Here is a 13,209-nt window from a genome sequence, read left to right on the forward strand (position 1 = left end):
CTTATATTCTAATTACTTATCAAATAGAACCTGTTTCACTTTCCTTCCCTGCAGAGGTGGAAGTGTAACCAAAAAAGTAGTGAAACTGCACCACGAGAGGGTTGTGGGGGGTTGAGGGAAGGGGGTGCTATCGTGGAAATATAAAATGTTACGTTTTTCGTTGATGTGAGGGTAATGGACAGGTGGGTGGGATGGCTCAAGAAGAGTCCTCCGGATTGGTGTTTCTTGGATGTTGTGTTCTCTGTGGTCCGACCAGAGCTCAGTGATTGGAGTGAGGCTTTTGGTACGCTAACCGGCACTTACAAATGCCTTCCCCATTGCTGTACTACTTCCTTAGCTGTTCAGCAAGAGCCCAAGTCAGGTGATTGGCTTTGAAAGGAGTTCAGGGGAAATGAAGACGCTTGCTTCAAAACACTTACATGTACATGTGCTTCATTCCGTACACAATCATGAAAGCACATACGCAATACAGAATAAGTTCCAGAATCAACATGAGATGGCTCGCAAGTTAACATTGCCACAATGGCTAAAATTCAACTAAATAATATCAAATACAATCGCAATAGGATCTGTAACTAGCATACAAATGAAATTCAAATCAAATCAGAGTGCGAATTTGTTCAAGTCCAGCGTTTTAGAGGTAATGATCTACTTTCTGCCAGGGGAATTGGCAGAAAGACCAGGCTCGGTGAATGAACTTCTCTACGTAAAGAAACACATCTAGATTGACAGAAGATCTACAGAATAACATTGCCTGCGCACTAGTTTGAAAGCCTTTTGCTATACAGAGGGGCTTAAGGTATGTAACTGGGAGTCCTTTCCAGCATTCGTACAAAAGCATAAAGTGTAAAATGGACTCTTCCATCAACCCACACATTGGACATGTGCTACCCATGGGTCCCTTCCCAGAGGCGGTGAACTTGGGCAGTTTCAAAAATCTCAAACAGGAATTCCACATTGAGTGCTTGTGCGCACAGCGGTGATATAAGTTCTGAATATATTTCAAAGACGAAATCTGGCTTGGCAGTTAAGTATTGCAACCCCGTCGACAACACTGCGCACAAGTTCTCCATGTTCCTTCTACAGAAACAAATGGCCACTTCCGTCACCTTTGCCTTGGTCCCCCTGTCAATAAGATTGGGGGAATCCCAAAAGCAGACCAGGTCCAGAGTTTCTTAATATCTTAAAACCAGTGAATGGAGCGTCCTCCCTCTAAGGAAAGAATATCCAACAATGCCTCTCGATATTTACTGAGGTCCAGGTAGCACCAAAACCTGACCCAACGCATTATTGGTCTCAGACCTACCTCGTCACCAATTGGTCTGAGATTACACTCCATATTGAGTGGAACATTTTGTGTACTTTTCGGGAATCAAAAGTAGATTTTTTATTAATTTGTTTTGCCCAATTGAAAGGGCCTGCGTATTCATGTATCCTCATATGTTAGCACCATACCATACTTCTAATGCTGGTGTGACTGCATGCCCCCCCCCCCCTGTGTTTGAAGAACAGCGCCCATATTTTTGTCAAGGGCGACATTAGCTTTTGCAAGCTGGGCAGACCGGAGGCTATTTTCCGAGAAGCATATGCTGAGGTAATCCTACCAAGGCACCCGCTCCAGAATGTGGCCTTCGATATCAAACTTGAACTTGTAACTCTTTGAAAATGTAGGCCGGAAAAACATTGCCTTTTTTGGTAATGTTAATTTCAAGCCCCAATTCCTTACATTTATTAGAGAAGATGTACAAGGTGGCCTTCGTGCCCGTTGGAGTTGTTGCTAATAGAACCGCGTCGTCCACGAAAAATAGTGCAGGTATTCTGTCTTGCGCCAACCTTGGCAGGTCTAAAGAAGACCCCACCAGCCTCCCAATTATTCCATTGATGTATATGCTGAACAATAGGGGGGCTAATACACAGCCCTATCTGACTACCTTGGCAACCTTAAAGGGCCCAGTTACCTCCCTGAAAGTCCCCAATGGACCACTGCCTCATTTGCAGTGTTAGGAGGTGGGCCGGGATGCCATCAAGCGCGGTTCTTCAATCCACAATCACTGCATACAATCTAGTTGTTTTTAGGACCACACAGTGTCGCAAAATTTAAAATAACGGAAACCCTGCGTCAATTGTGCTTTTACCTGACTGGAACCCAGCCTGCAGATGACTGATTAAATCTCCAGAGTCAACCCATTCATGTAAATGTTTCAATAGGGCTTTTGCAAATGTTTTCCCATCCCCATCCAAGAGGGAAATTGGGTGATAATTACCTGGGCTCTCCCCCATCCCCAAAAGGGGGGCTTTTTTGTACAAAGGAGCTATCTCTGCCTTACGCCAAGAAGCTGGGACATAGGGTGATGCGATCAAGGAATTGAATAACCAGGTTAGGACCAGGGCCTTATCAAGCCCCGGTGCTGTACCCCCTTTTTGTTCTTTTAGAGCCTCTATGATCTCCTGCAGGGAGAATCTAAAATCTAGGGCTCTCTGATGTGTGTATTCGAATTCCACTTGGCTAATTACTGTAACTGGGGAAGCGAGGCTCGTCCTTTCTCTGTACACATCCTCCAAGGGCTTGTGCCGCGTATCTGGGGGAACGCCGGCCTGGACAGAGGAATCACCTTAAAGGTCCTTGTCAGAGACCAGTTTCCAAAAAGTGGAGGAGTCCCATTTTCTCATGGCCACTTGCATCTCTTCCCATTTCCTTTGGGCAAACTCCTTCTTAGCTTTAATTGTATTTTTGTAACTATTTCTCAATTCTTGCCTGTTGCTGAATTTGATTTTAAATAAGTGAGAAGTTGGTTTTTTGCATCTATACAGTCGGAATCAAACCATTCCTCCTTTGTTAGGCCTCGTTTTGTTTGTTACTCGGTAACCATTGAATTGTTCAATCCGGGAGGTGAGACAAGAAGAGAACATGGGTGCAAGGGTGGAGGATGCCATAGATGGGTGCAGCCACATTTAGGCGTCAAAGGGTTGTAGCAGGAATGTCGCATTGGGTGGCCCAGTGCAGCAGGGCTATTACGGCAGGTGTTGGAGGAGAACCTAGAACTATTCACGTCCTTAAACAGGAAATCATGGTAGGTGATGTGAGCAAACCTGAGCGGCAGTCCATCTTGGAAAAGTGAGCGGGGAATAAGGGAACAGGATGGTGAGCTATGGGGACATTGTGGAAGCTGGGCAGAAGAGTGCTCTGCAACCCAGCAACTGCAGGGGACTGTGGGATTCCAAAAGAGGATATGGGTAATTCGTGGGGAACTCCCCCCTCCCCAAGACTGTCTCTCGCCAATAAGCTTTTGATCCATATGGAGGCGCTGTATGTGGAGTTGCCATTGCCTGTCAGCTGTGCTGCAAAACTGCTCCTGAAGTGGTGAACTCTGCAAAAGCTGCATGAACCACTCCAACTGCTACAGCACACTTATCTCGTCACCCAAAATCCATCTTTAAAAGCGCAACCTTCCACGCTCTGTCTCCCGCACCTCGGGCAGTGGAGGAACACACTGTGCATCACATGCTTCTGCCAGTCTGAGAGCCGAGGCGCAATGTCGCAATCTGAACGGAAAGCCCGGATAAAGGCAACCAATGAGAGGTCCTTTCTGCTCCATGTAGCAGGTGACTGACTGCACTGTCCATGTCTGCATTAGGTCTGTGAGAGAGTTAAAGCTATCGAGCCAGACAAAATCCTCTAAAAGCTAAAAAAGAAAAAGCTTCTGAAGCGGAAAATTCTCAATACATTGAATAGAGAGCATTGTAAAGATAAACCACTAAGTGGTATGTAGATGCCTAATCTCCTTATATGCCGATGACGTCCTGCTTTACTTGACCAATCCAGAGACGCCTCTTCTGTACCTATTCCAGATATTCAGGATGACCCATTATCTGGGATAAATCCAGTATCTTCCCTGTAAATTGCAATGAACAAACTCCATGCCCAGACCTGGGTGAACAAGAGCTAAGATGATGTGCAGACGCCTTCCACCCCCATGGGCACCAGAATAGAACAACAAGACAGCAGGACTAATAACACATGCAGAGCTGTCACAACCCTACACATATCACTGGCGTTTATGGAATAAACTCCCCCTTAAGGGCGAAGGTCTATAATCTCGCCGCGTTTCCCCTGCTTCTTCGCCAATATCCCTTTTACAATTACACAAAAAGTCTTCACCACTTTAGACGCCAAACTAATACATTTACCGTGGAGCCAGAATGGGCCTAAAATCGCATTTTGAACACTCTGCAGACCCAGGATTAAAAGTGGCCTGGAGTACCAGCTTTCAAAGAAATGTATAGGGCCTTAATCTACAACATGTGGCTGATTGGCTGTCTGATGATGAAATGTCAGAGGTGTGACTCCTAAGGAGTTCTGTCACACCACACACAATGAAAGAAACAGTGGGATGGGAGCAACAAAGACTAGAGTCCCATTACTGATTAAGACTGGTGTTCGGATATGGAAACGAAAATGGGGCAGATTGAAGTTAAGAGAGTCCTACTCACTGTGCAAACCACTGCACACAGGGTCTGAGTTACCCGCCACGGTATCACAACACACGAGGCTACAATGAGAACCAAACGCCATTGCAACCTGGGGACACGTTTCCATAGAAGGCTGGCCACTACCGTTTGGCGAATTAAGAAATTCACACAATAGTCCCCCAGGACAATTTGTAACCTACATGACTCGAACTAGAATGGCCAAGCAACACTGGAATGACTTGCCCGCTGAACCAGCCCTGGAGAGCACCCTAAACACACTATGAATGTTGCGATATCAGTGATGTTTGACACACTACTAGACACAGCATCCAAACCTAAGAATTACAAGTGCACGGGAGGAAGATCTGGGCTGTGCCTTATGAGGGTGCAGAATGGGAGTCGATTGTCCTTTACCCCAAACCAGTATCCAGAAACCAGTGCTTTAAGTTGATGCAATATAATATTTTGCATACGGTTTACCTGACATCCAAGATAATTGCACAAATGTTCTCCATACCAACATTGCCCTAAATGCCAACTACAAAATGCTGACCTAATCCATATGTGATGCAACTGACCAAAAATCTCCCAGTACTGGGAAGAGATCCGAAACACACTAACCTCACACTAGAAGAAGTCCCAGAAGCACCTGAAGCACATCTACCAGGAATCTCCCCCAAACTGTCCCAAAGACCAGGAGTAAGGAGAATCCTTAATCTGGCACTAGTCCTAGCGATCGGGCGGATCTCTCTGGCATGGATATCTCGACCGAGAATTCCTGGGCTCCAGTGTGGGGCTCAAAGGTGGGGGAGAGCTGAACTTAACAGGCTGCAACACATGTACTGGGCGACAACACACAATAGACCAGAGATTAGGATGCAACGGGAAACAATGTTGTTCAATCTGAACCAGGCGACGGACGACAAGGTGCCCTGAGAAGCTGAATCCCCTCTCTTTGGCTCCAACCTCACACATTGAAAAAGCTTTTCGGGGTGTGTATCTGTCATAGTTGCACTTAAGGGTGTCATTGAGATCTCATCTCAAATATAAGAGGAGAGAATGCATTTACACCTGCCTGTCTTGGTAGCAATACCAAGAGTAATGTATAGGAGGATTAAACATAGCAACTTGGCTGTGAAGTTTAGATGCCCAAGTATCAGATGGCATTACCCTTAGCATTTACCCACACTCCTCACAACCTGCTGTGTGATATATTCTACTACTACCAATAACCCATGACCAAACCGTTCAGTGCAACACAGTGACTGTCTGTTTACTGTTGTTTGTAAAACTCAAATAAATAAATTGAACATAAAATAATTGTGCTGTAGATACAGTTGAGCAGCTGGCTACAGAACTAACTGCAAAAATGTTGTCCAAATGCTTATTTTTAAAATGTTCTTGATGGTCAACGCAGCAAAACGCCAACTCATTTGTGGAACTGTGGGAAAGAGTGTGTACATGAGGCAACACAAAGCATATGTATGGACTGGTCATTACATGCCATAACAAAGCATCTTTTTACAGACTGAGATCATGGCCTATGTCGAGATCCTGGATGTAAAGCAATAGGTTTGGAAGATTTCCAAAAGGCTGCAGGCCCTGATCATGTGATCATGGTAGCGAGCTTTCCCTTTACGTGAAACATCTTCAGAAATGGCAGCTATCGCACGCCCAGGTTCAGCTTCTAAACTGGTATGTCCTTGTACATGTCTCACATGTTGTACTACTGTAGACCATCTGTTTGCTGCATGATCTCATGTATTCATCAGCTAGCACGCGAGCCACTGTACTTGGAGGGAGTTGTACGTGGATGGAGGAAGCATGCCTTACCAGTTCAGGGAGGGAGGCTAGAAGCAAGTTTGCAATATGGCAATAGAGTACAGAGATAGCAACTTCCTATTGTGAACAGACCCCAAGGTCTAGATCATGCCTCACATGTGCAGATGATATATGATCAAGAGACCTACCACACTACCTCCAATTCCTCCTGCCAACCTTGTTAAGTATTAGCATGGCTTATCGGAGGCCTGTCCCGACCCCGGGCTAGGACCTGCACGTGCTACGAGGGCGGCCATGCCCTTGCTTATGATGCTGCAAGACTGGGATGATATCCAAGTGGGGTAATCAGAGGAGTTGCTGTGCAGAAGGAATGGTGGTGTCCGGGTGAATACCTGAATTGTAGTAATGCAGGTGGGGGTTTGCTATGGCGCTTCAGCTGCTTGTTCTCTTTTGCAGGTACTGATGAGCGCATCTGTGCTTGGAGCCCTCTGCTTGTTCGCTGGAGTCTGCATAATCTGTGCCATCTCTGCCTTCAGCCTGCCCATAGAGACAAAGGGCAGAGCACTCCAGGTAATGGCGTGTGGCATGGAAAGACCGTGCGGATGAATGGGTCTTTATCTTCTAGCCAGACTTTATTGCATGTATTGGAATGGAACGCAAAGTGGTCTTGTACCGCGCACCTCATTTTGGGAGGCGATGGGTCTAATAATGATTACGTTTCAGTCGGTGGTTATAAAAAAAAATGGCCGCCTAATCAGTGTTCAGGCACCGCAGACGTATAAAATCACCAGGATCACATCACGGACATCTATATTTATGAGCGAATGGACCTTGTACGGTTTTTTTTTTCTTTTCCTGCAACTCCCTTTGACAAGACAAGAAAACATCTGGAAAGAAAGACTGTACCCGAAAACTGAACCCAACAGAACAAAGAGTTTCTGGTCTTCCCGCTGCTTCCAGCACTGCCCCAGCTGCATTGTTGGATGGTTCCCATCATCTGTGTGTGATTATCCCATGTTTCTGCCCCCCCCTCGCCTAAACTGCTACTATATGCCCTTGAACCCTATTAGCTTCCAGTATTCTACTGCTACCTGGGACTTTTATACTGTTGTGAGGAAAGCAGCGAGACTGATAGGAGTTTGAGAGAGGTAGTGCTACGTTTCATTAATGTCCCGGAAGGATAGTTTAGCAGCAACGTGTTCGCCTTGGAAGCAAAACGACATGAAGCAACACAGGTTCGATCCCCGGGTCCGCGCTTAGAAACCTCTGGGTGTTTAAGCGCGTTATAAATACGTAATTAAGACTAAAACAAAAAAAATACAATTCCTTTAATAGCGCCTGGATGCCCTTTAAAAATGCAAAATAAATATAAAAATTAAAGGTCCCTCCTAGTCCTCCAGACATGGTGGGCTCATTACCAGGGCTGTGGCACAATACACCCTTTTCTCAGAAGAGGAAGACCACTTCCGTGGTAATGATCTCAGTGTAAACCTGTTCTAACATCAGTATACACCTACAATGGCCCTGCCATATAATGCCACACTGCCTCACCCATTATGCCAATGCAGTTGTCCATCTTTCCATACCATTTACCCCCCTCTCCTACTATTAAACAGGTTCTTTCATTCTAGTGCTCAAATGGCCACTCCACATGTGACATAATTGATTCTCTACTATATATCTGCAATGGTCCTTCCTGTTGTGGCATTACTGCCTCCCTCATTATAACAATACATGTGTCCCTCTGTTCACAATATGTTCTCCCCTCATTGTACTACAATCGTCTCTCGTATCATATCATATTCTGGCTCTTCCATGATAGCACTACAAGGGTCGCGCTCATCACAATATTATTCCTTACTCCACCACTGCAAGGGTCCCTTGTCTAAGCATAGGAATGCCTCTCTGTAGTCATGCCTCTCTGTGTACTGCAATGTGAAGTGGTCTTGTATAGTACACGTCGGCCATATTGGTGGCGCTACTGTGCCTGGCCCTGCAAGAAGAGGGGGGAGGGCTTCCTGAGTGTCGGTGTGATTGTATATTGTAAATGGCGAAGAAACCTCAGTGTGCAATTCATACAGATGGGGGGGGTGGGGGGTCCAATATCAATCAATGGAAGTCGATGCTGATGATGCGAGTACGTAGTTAGCTGCAGGTGTGGGGGAAGGCGTAAAATAGGGTTAGAAAAATGAGCAGCGGCCTTGATCCGTTAAAATGGTACGTTTGTAAGGAGCTTGCTGGCTTGTGGCAGGGTAGATTGGGTGAGTAGTGTAAGGTGGGGGAGATGGAGACGTGAGTGGGTTAGTGGCAGAGGGAGGAGAGAATAGTTTTGCGAGAGAGGACCTTTTTGATTTGAGATAATTGATCTGGTTTCATTGGAGTTGCTATGGGGGGAGGTTTCCTTGTGCTAAGTATTCTCTCCTTTCAAGTGCTGCCTAACTCCCAGTCAACATGGTTTCTGCCCCCCTCACACCCTCTGTTTCTCTGGACCGACATTGCCTTATGCCTGCTACGTGACGTAGGACCTGCATGAGAAGGAGTGCAATCCAGAGGCTCCCCAGCCCATCATCAGCCCAGGGAATAGCACCGTCCTACCAAAGTCTGGGGAATCATGTGGCAGAAGTGGAAGGGATCCTTCCAAAAGAGTAGGAAAGATAACAAAACCCAGAATTCAAGGCAAGAGTCAAGAGAAATTGATCATTGGCCAAAGAACAAAGGAATAGCCTTTTGCAGATTGGAGACTTTAAACCACCTCCAATTTATCCATTAACAAATTTCTGGTCTTCTAAAACCTATCGCCTCATGCCCAGAAAAACCCTTTCACTGACTTTAAGAAACTTCTGGAGCGGTGGAGAGGGGATGAGCTTACAACCCACCACTAAATTATGCCCCAACCTCGGTCTAGCAAGGTCAACTAGAGTTACCATTAGACTTTATACTGATGCCTGAAATGCAACAGACCGATCTTGCATTTCAGTCACCAAGCCATGGTTGTCACTGGTCAGGAAATCCACTTTTGAAGCACCAGGACCCACAGAGTGCTGCTGTCTGCAATCACCAACTATTCAATGCTGGTTTAATATGACCGGAAACACAAAGCACTGCCCTTACGTGACCAGCAGAGCTGCAGGGAATCTGCTCATGGCTCAGGAGGGATGCTGCGCACGCTGCGTGTCAGTTTACCACAAACGGAGTAAACCACTGCAGCGGTTGCTGTGAGAAAATGCTAGCTTGCTCTGCAGTGCCACTCTGCCAATCGCGGAGCGGACTGAGGCACATGGGGGAGAAACCAGTTAAAATTCAGGTCACCAACCCCTCAGTGGTAAAGAGCGAAAGCGGTGAACCGGATCCAGAGCAGGCAGAGAGTGTAAAAGAGGCAGAATACTGAAGAGTAGTAGAGAAAAGGGAAGAGGTGATGACATGATTGGTCATTTATAACGCGCTTAATACCCAGAGGTTTCTAAGTGCCGATCCGGTGATCGAACCGGTTACCAGTCATTTGGTCGAAAAAAAAGGTCGACAGGACAAATGGTCGACACCATTTGGTCGAATTTTTTTGTATTTTCACTTTTCTTTTTTTTTTGGGGGGGTCCCCCCCAACCCCCTTTTTTCTAAAAAACCCTTTTTTTCCCTAAACGAAAACCTAAAAAATATATATGTAAATAAAATATAAAATTCGACCATTTGGCTTTTGACCAAATTCCGTCGACCATTTGTCTTTCGACCAAATGTCTTTCGACCAAAAGACTGGACAGCGATCGAACCTGTGTTGCTCCAGGTCGTCTTGCTTCCAAGGCGAGCACATTGCCCCTGAGCTATCCTCCAGAGACAATTGGGGACACCTAAAGAGTGGATCAGAAAGTGAAAGGATACAAGTACAGAATATTGAAGAGCAGGGGTGAGAAGATGTCAACATCATCCATGCGAAAATTAGAGAAGCTAAGATTGCAGGTGAAGAGGACCCCTCCATTCCAGGGGAGCAGGTGAAGAAAAGAGACAGTGGTTTAAACCAGGAGTGTGAGAAGGAGAATAAGGAAAGGAAGAAGGAGCATGCATCTATCCCAGTCTGGGGTGCACACCCAGAACTAACTGAACCCAGGGAGATATTGTGAAGTGTGGCCAGTTGTGGCAGCACTTCACGTGTAAATCCAGCAGATGCAAAGGACGACATTGAGCGATCTCAGCCCCTGACTACAACAACAGTGAAAAGAAGCAACCAAGCTAAGAAAGAAATGCAAAGGTCACCTCAAACACCAGAGACTGTGAGTGACCTTTCTTTTTGGATCGCCAGGAGACAGAGTGCTCAGGACACTGATGGGTGGACTGACAGACTACTGTTCTCAAGCATGCTGGAATTGCTAGACATTAGTCTACATTTCCAAAGTCCTCTGCTTCTTTTTCAAATGCATGAACTGCACAGCACCTTCATACCAACAATAAAAGCAGGTATCTCCCACTCGAGAGGATTGTGGTCCGTCAATTTAGAAGATAGATGAGTGGCTGGATTGAGGAGAGGAAATAAGAGCGAGGAATGAAGCAAAGGCAGCTGGTGGAGGAACGTGACTTGTACCCCTCTGCTCCCTGTTTCTGGATCTGCCATTGGGTGGGATGTCGTGCGATACCTGCACCATGGAGTCCATGCTGCCACCTGCCCTGCCAGCATCCAAGTGAGGCAGAGATCCCTAGAAGCCATGGAGGGAAGAGTAAACAACAAGGGCTCCTCCCATCAATCAGTAGCAGAGAGTGGTGATTATAAACCTAGCGTGCAGTGCATCCTATAAAATTATGCGTTAGCACTAGCACCGGCCATGGGGCGGGGATGAGCGGAGTTATGCGGGGAAATGTAAGAGTGGTGGAGGTGGGACCCCCCCCGCAACCCCCCTGTGTATATCGTGGGTGTCTATGAACCATCAGGCTGCCATGGAGCGAGGGGGTAGGTGGATTAGTGCCTATTTTCCCTCCCGGCCTTGGGTTGTCACTGAGGGTTCTCGCTACAGCTCAGTGGTTAGGTGGAGAGGAAGGTTATGACTTCTCCTGGAGCCCTGCATTGACCCGATATTCCTTCCGCAACTTATAATTTTCTCTGTTCTGCCTGCTGCACACCCCAGGGCCTTGCGCTCAATGCTCTTGGCACTTTTTATTGGCACACTGCTTGAGGAACTGTAGTTAGCAGAGAGCAAAGTAAAAGTATACATTGTTCTTCTGACCCGGTTACGGTCTTACCATATGTGGTCATAAGATCACCTGATATTTTGGTACTTTGGACTTTGACGTTAGAGATTCTTCAGAGGCCTTCACCGTTTCTCCAGGTTGCAGAATGTCCTCCTACTAGTTCACAGAAATCACCCTCCCCCTCACACAATGTATACGAAATGAAGTAACCAGGGCAGCCAGGAGGATCCAAAAGCAGTATAGCGCTGTTGTGTGAAAGTGTACTTGCAAAGCTGGAAGCCAGTCCTTCTCACTTTGAGATACCTCTAAGTGTTGCAAAGCAAATACCAGCAGAACACCATGATATACATTGGGCAGGACCAGAAGGGAAGGAGCAACAGTTTGCAGGAGGGCCAGTGCTCCATTGTGGGGATATATTCTGGCCCATCTCTTACTGTGGGTGGTTTTACGGCCCCTGTAGTTCCACTCTTTCATAGCCATCAAAGTCAATTCTTAATGAAGTTGTTAACTGATTGAGTACCTTAACCCTGAATTTGAAATTGACAGCTCCACTTTGTGGTTCTTGTGTGGTTTCAGGGACCTTCTGGACTTTGTTGCTCTTTGTCCTTGCACCCTGTTATCTTTCCCCTTCCTGGACCTGGTTGCTCTTTGCTGGTTGTTCCTGTTTGAGTTTAACATTCTCCCTCTGAAAACCTTTATTACTTTATATATTACTGGTCAAGAGTAGTGTCAGTCGAATCTGCCTTTGCGTTCAAGATATCCTAATTTGCCTATTTAAATGTCTTCTCCACATATATTCACGTTCAGGTTTTACAATGTTGGACAGTGTGTTGCTTCCTTAGTGAACAATAGTAATTGTGCTATCTCATTAGTGAACTAACATGTTTCCATTATCCTTACTGCAGCAAAATTTGAGCGAAAATACCGGACAAACCAATGCAAGATGGCTGACATTTTGCCACCAAGAGTGAACCAAGATGGATGACGCTTCAGATCAAATAACGGATCGCGCAGTCTGCATTATGTTTGTTCCCCGTCAAGCAAAATAACAAGTTCATTCTTTACAGATTGTTGACTTTTCATTTCTTTTATTTCAGCAACATAAATGACAGAAGACAATTGGAGGCAGATGAAAATACATTGTGTATATATATATTTTTTTTAAAAGCACAATCTTTGAACCTTGTTCATTTGCTGATGTCAACTCATCAAAAAACAACTTTTAAAAACACGTGCCATGATGGAAGAAAGCACATGATCTTTTATAAAGTGGCTGAAAGGGAGGGCACTTAGAAGCTGCATTTTTATTTATTTGTCTTCTGCAACTTGATCACTCCAACTTGATGCTTCGTTTAAATGGATGGAAAGCGGAAAAGGGACATTCTGGTGTCATGAAAGAACCAACGTCCAAAAAAGCAACCAGTTGTACGCCAGTAAAGTCCAGGACTAAAATGTCAAGATTTGGTTTTGGTGAATCAACTTTACGAATACCCAGTGCTCTGTGGAATGAGTGAGATTCCTCTAGATTCTAAACCAGTTGCAATAAATGACGGGAAAGTCAGAAAATCCTGACGTCAACTTGATGATGTTTGCTGTTTCATATTTTATTTTATGATCAATTATTGGAGGGTGTTTCAATGCCACTTTATTCAGGATGATGCAAAATGTGTGCTAATACACACAACTGAATTGTAAAGTACAGTTAAGTGACACAGAAAAGTGGGAGCAGTGGATTTGTAAACATCCAAATAATACTCGGAGAGCACAACTTCATAGAAATGCCAC

The 13,209-nt window shown here is 45.6% G+C and overlaps 1 protein-coding gene across 5 annotated transcripts in view; it reads left to right on the forward strand.

The window, feature by feature from the left end:
• SVOPL (SVOP like) overlaps positions 1–13,007 on the forward strand; it is a 366,808-nt gene extending 353,801 nt beyond the window's left edge. For 2 of the 5 annotated variants that reach the window (XM_069628739.1, XM_069628740.1), the window contains 2 exons: positions 6,709–6,822; positions 12,330–13,007. In XM_069628739.1, the coding sequence (XP_069484840.1) occupies positions 6,709–6,822; positions 12,330–12,395 (180 nt within the window). In that variant the 3' untranslated portion in view covers positions 12,396–13,007. The remainder of the gene's footprint in view (positions 1–6,708; positions 6,823–12,329) is intronic. The other 3 variants (XM_069628741.1, XM_069628743.1, XM_069628742.1) reach the window with 3 other exon arrangements.
• The last annotated feature ends 202 nt before the right edge of the window (positions 13,008–13,209 follow it).

The sequence above is a fragment of the Ambystoma mexicanum genome, chromosome 12, assembly GCF_040938575.1.
Source record: "Ambystoma mexicanum isolate Mex_15411 chromosome 12, UKY_AmexF1_1, whole genome shotgun sequence".
NCBI classification, from domain to species: domain Eukaryota; kingdom Metazoa; phylum Chordata; class Amphibia; order Caudata; family Ambystomatidae; genus Ambystoma; species Ambystoma mexicanum.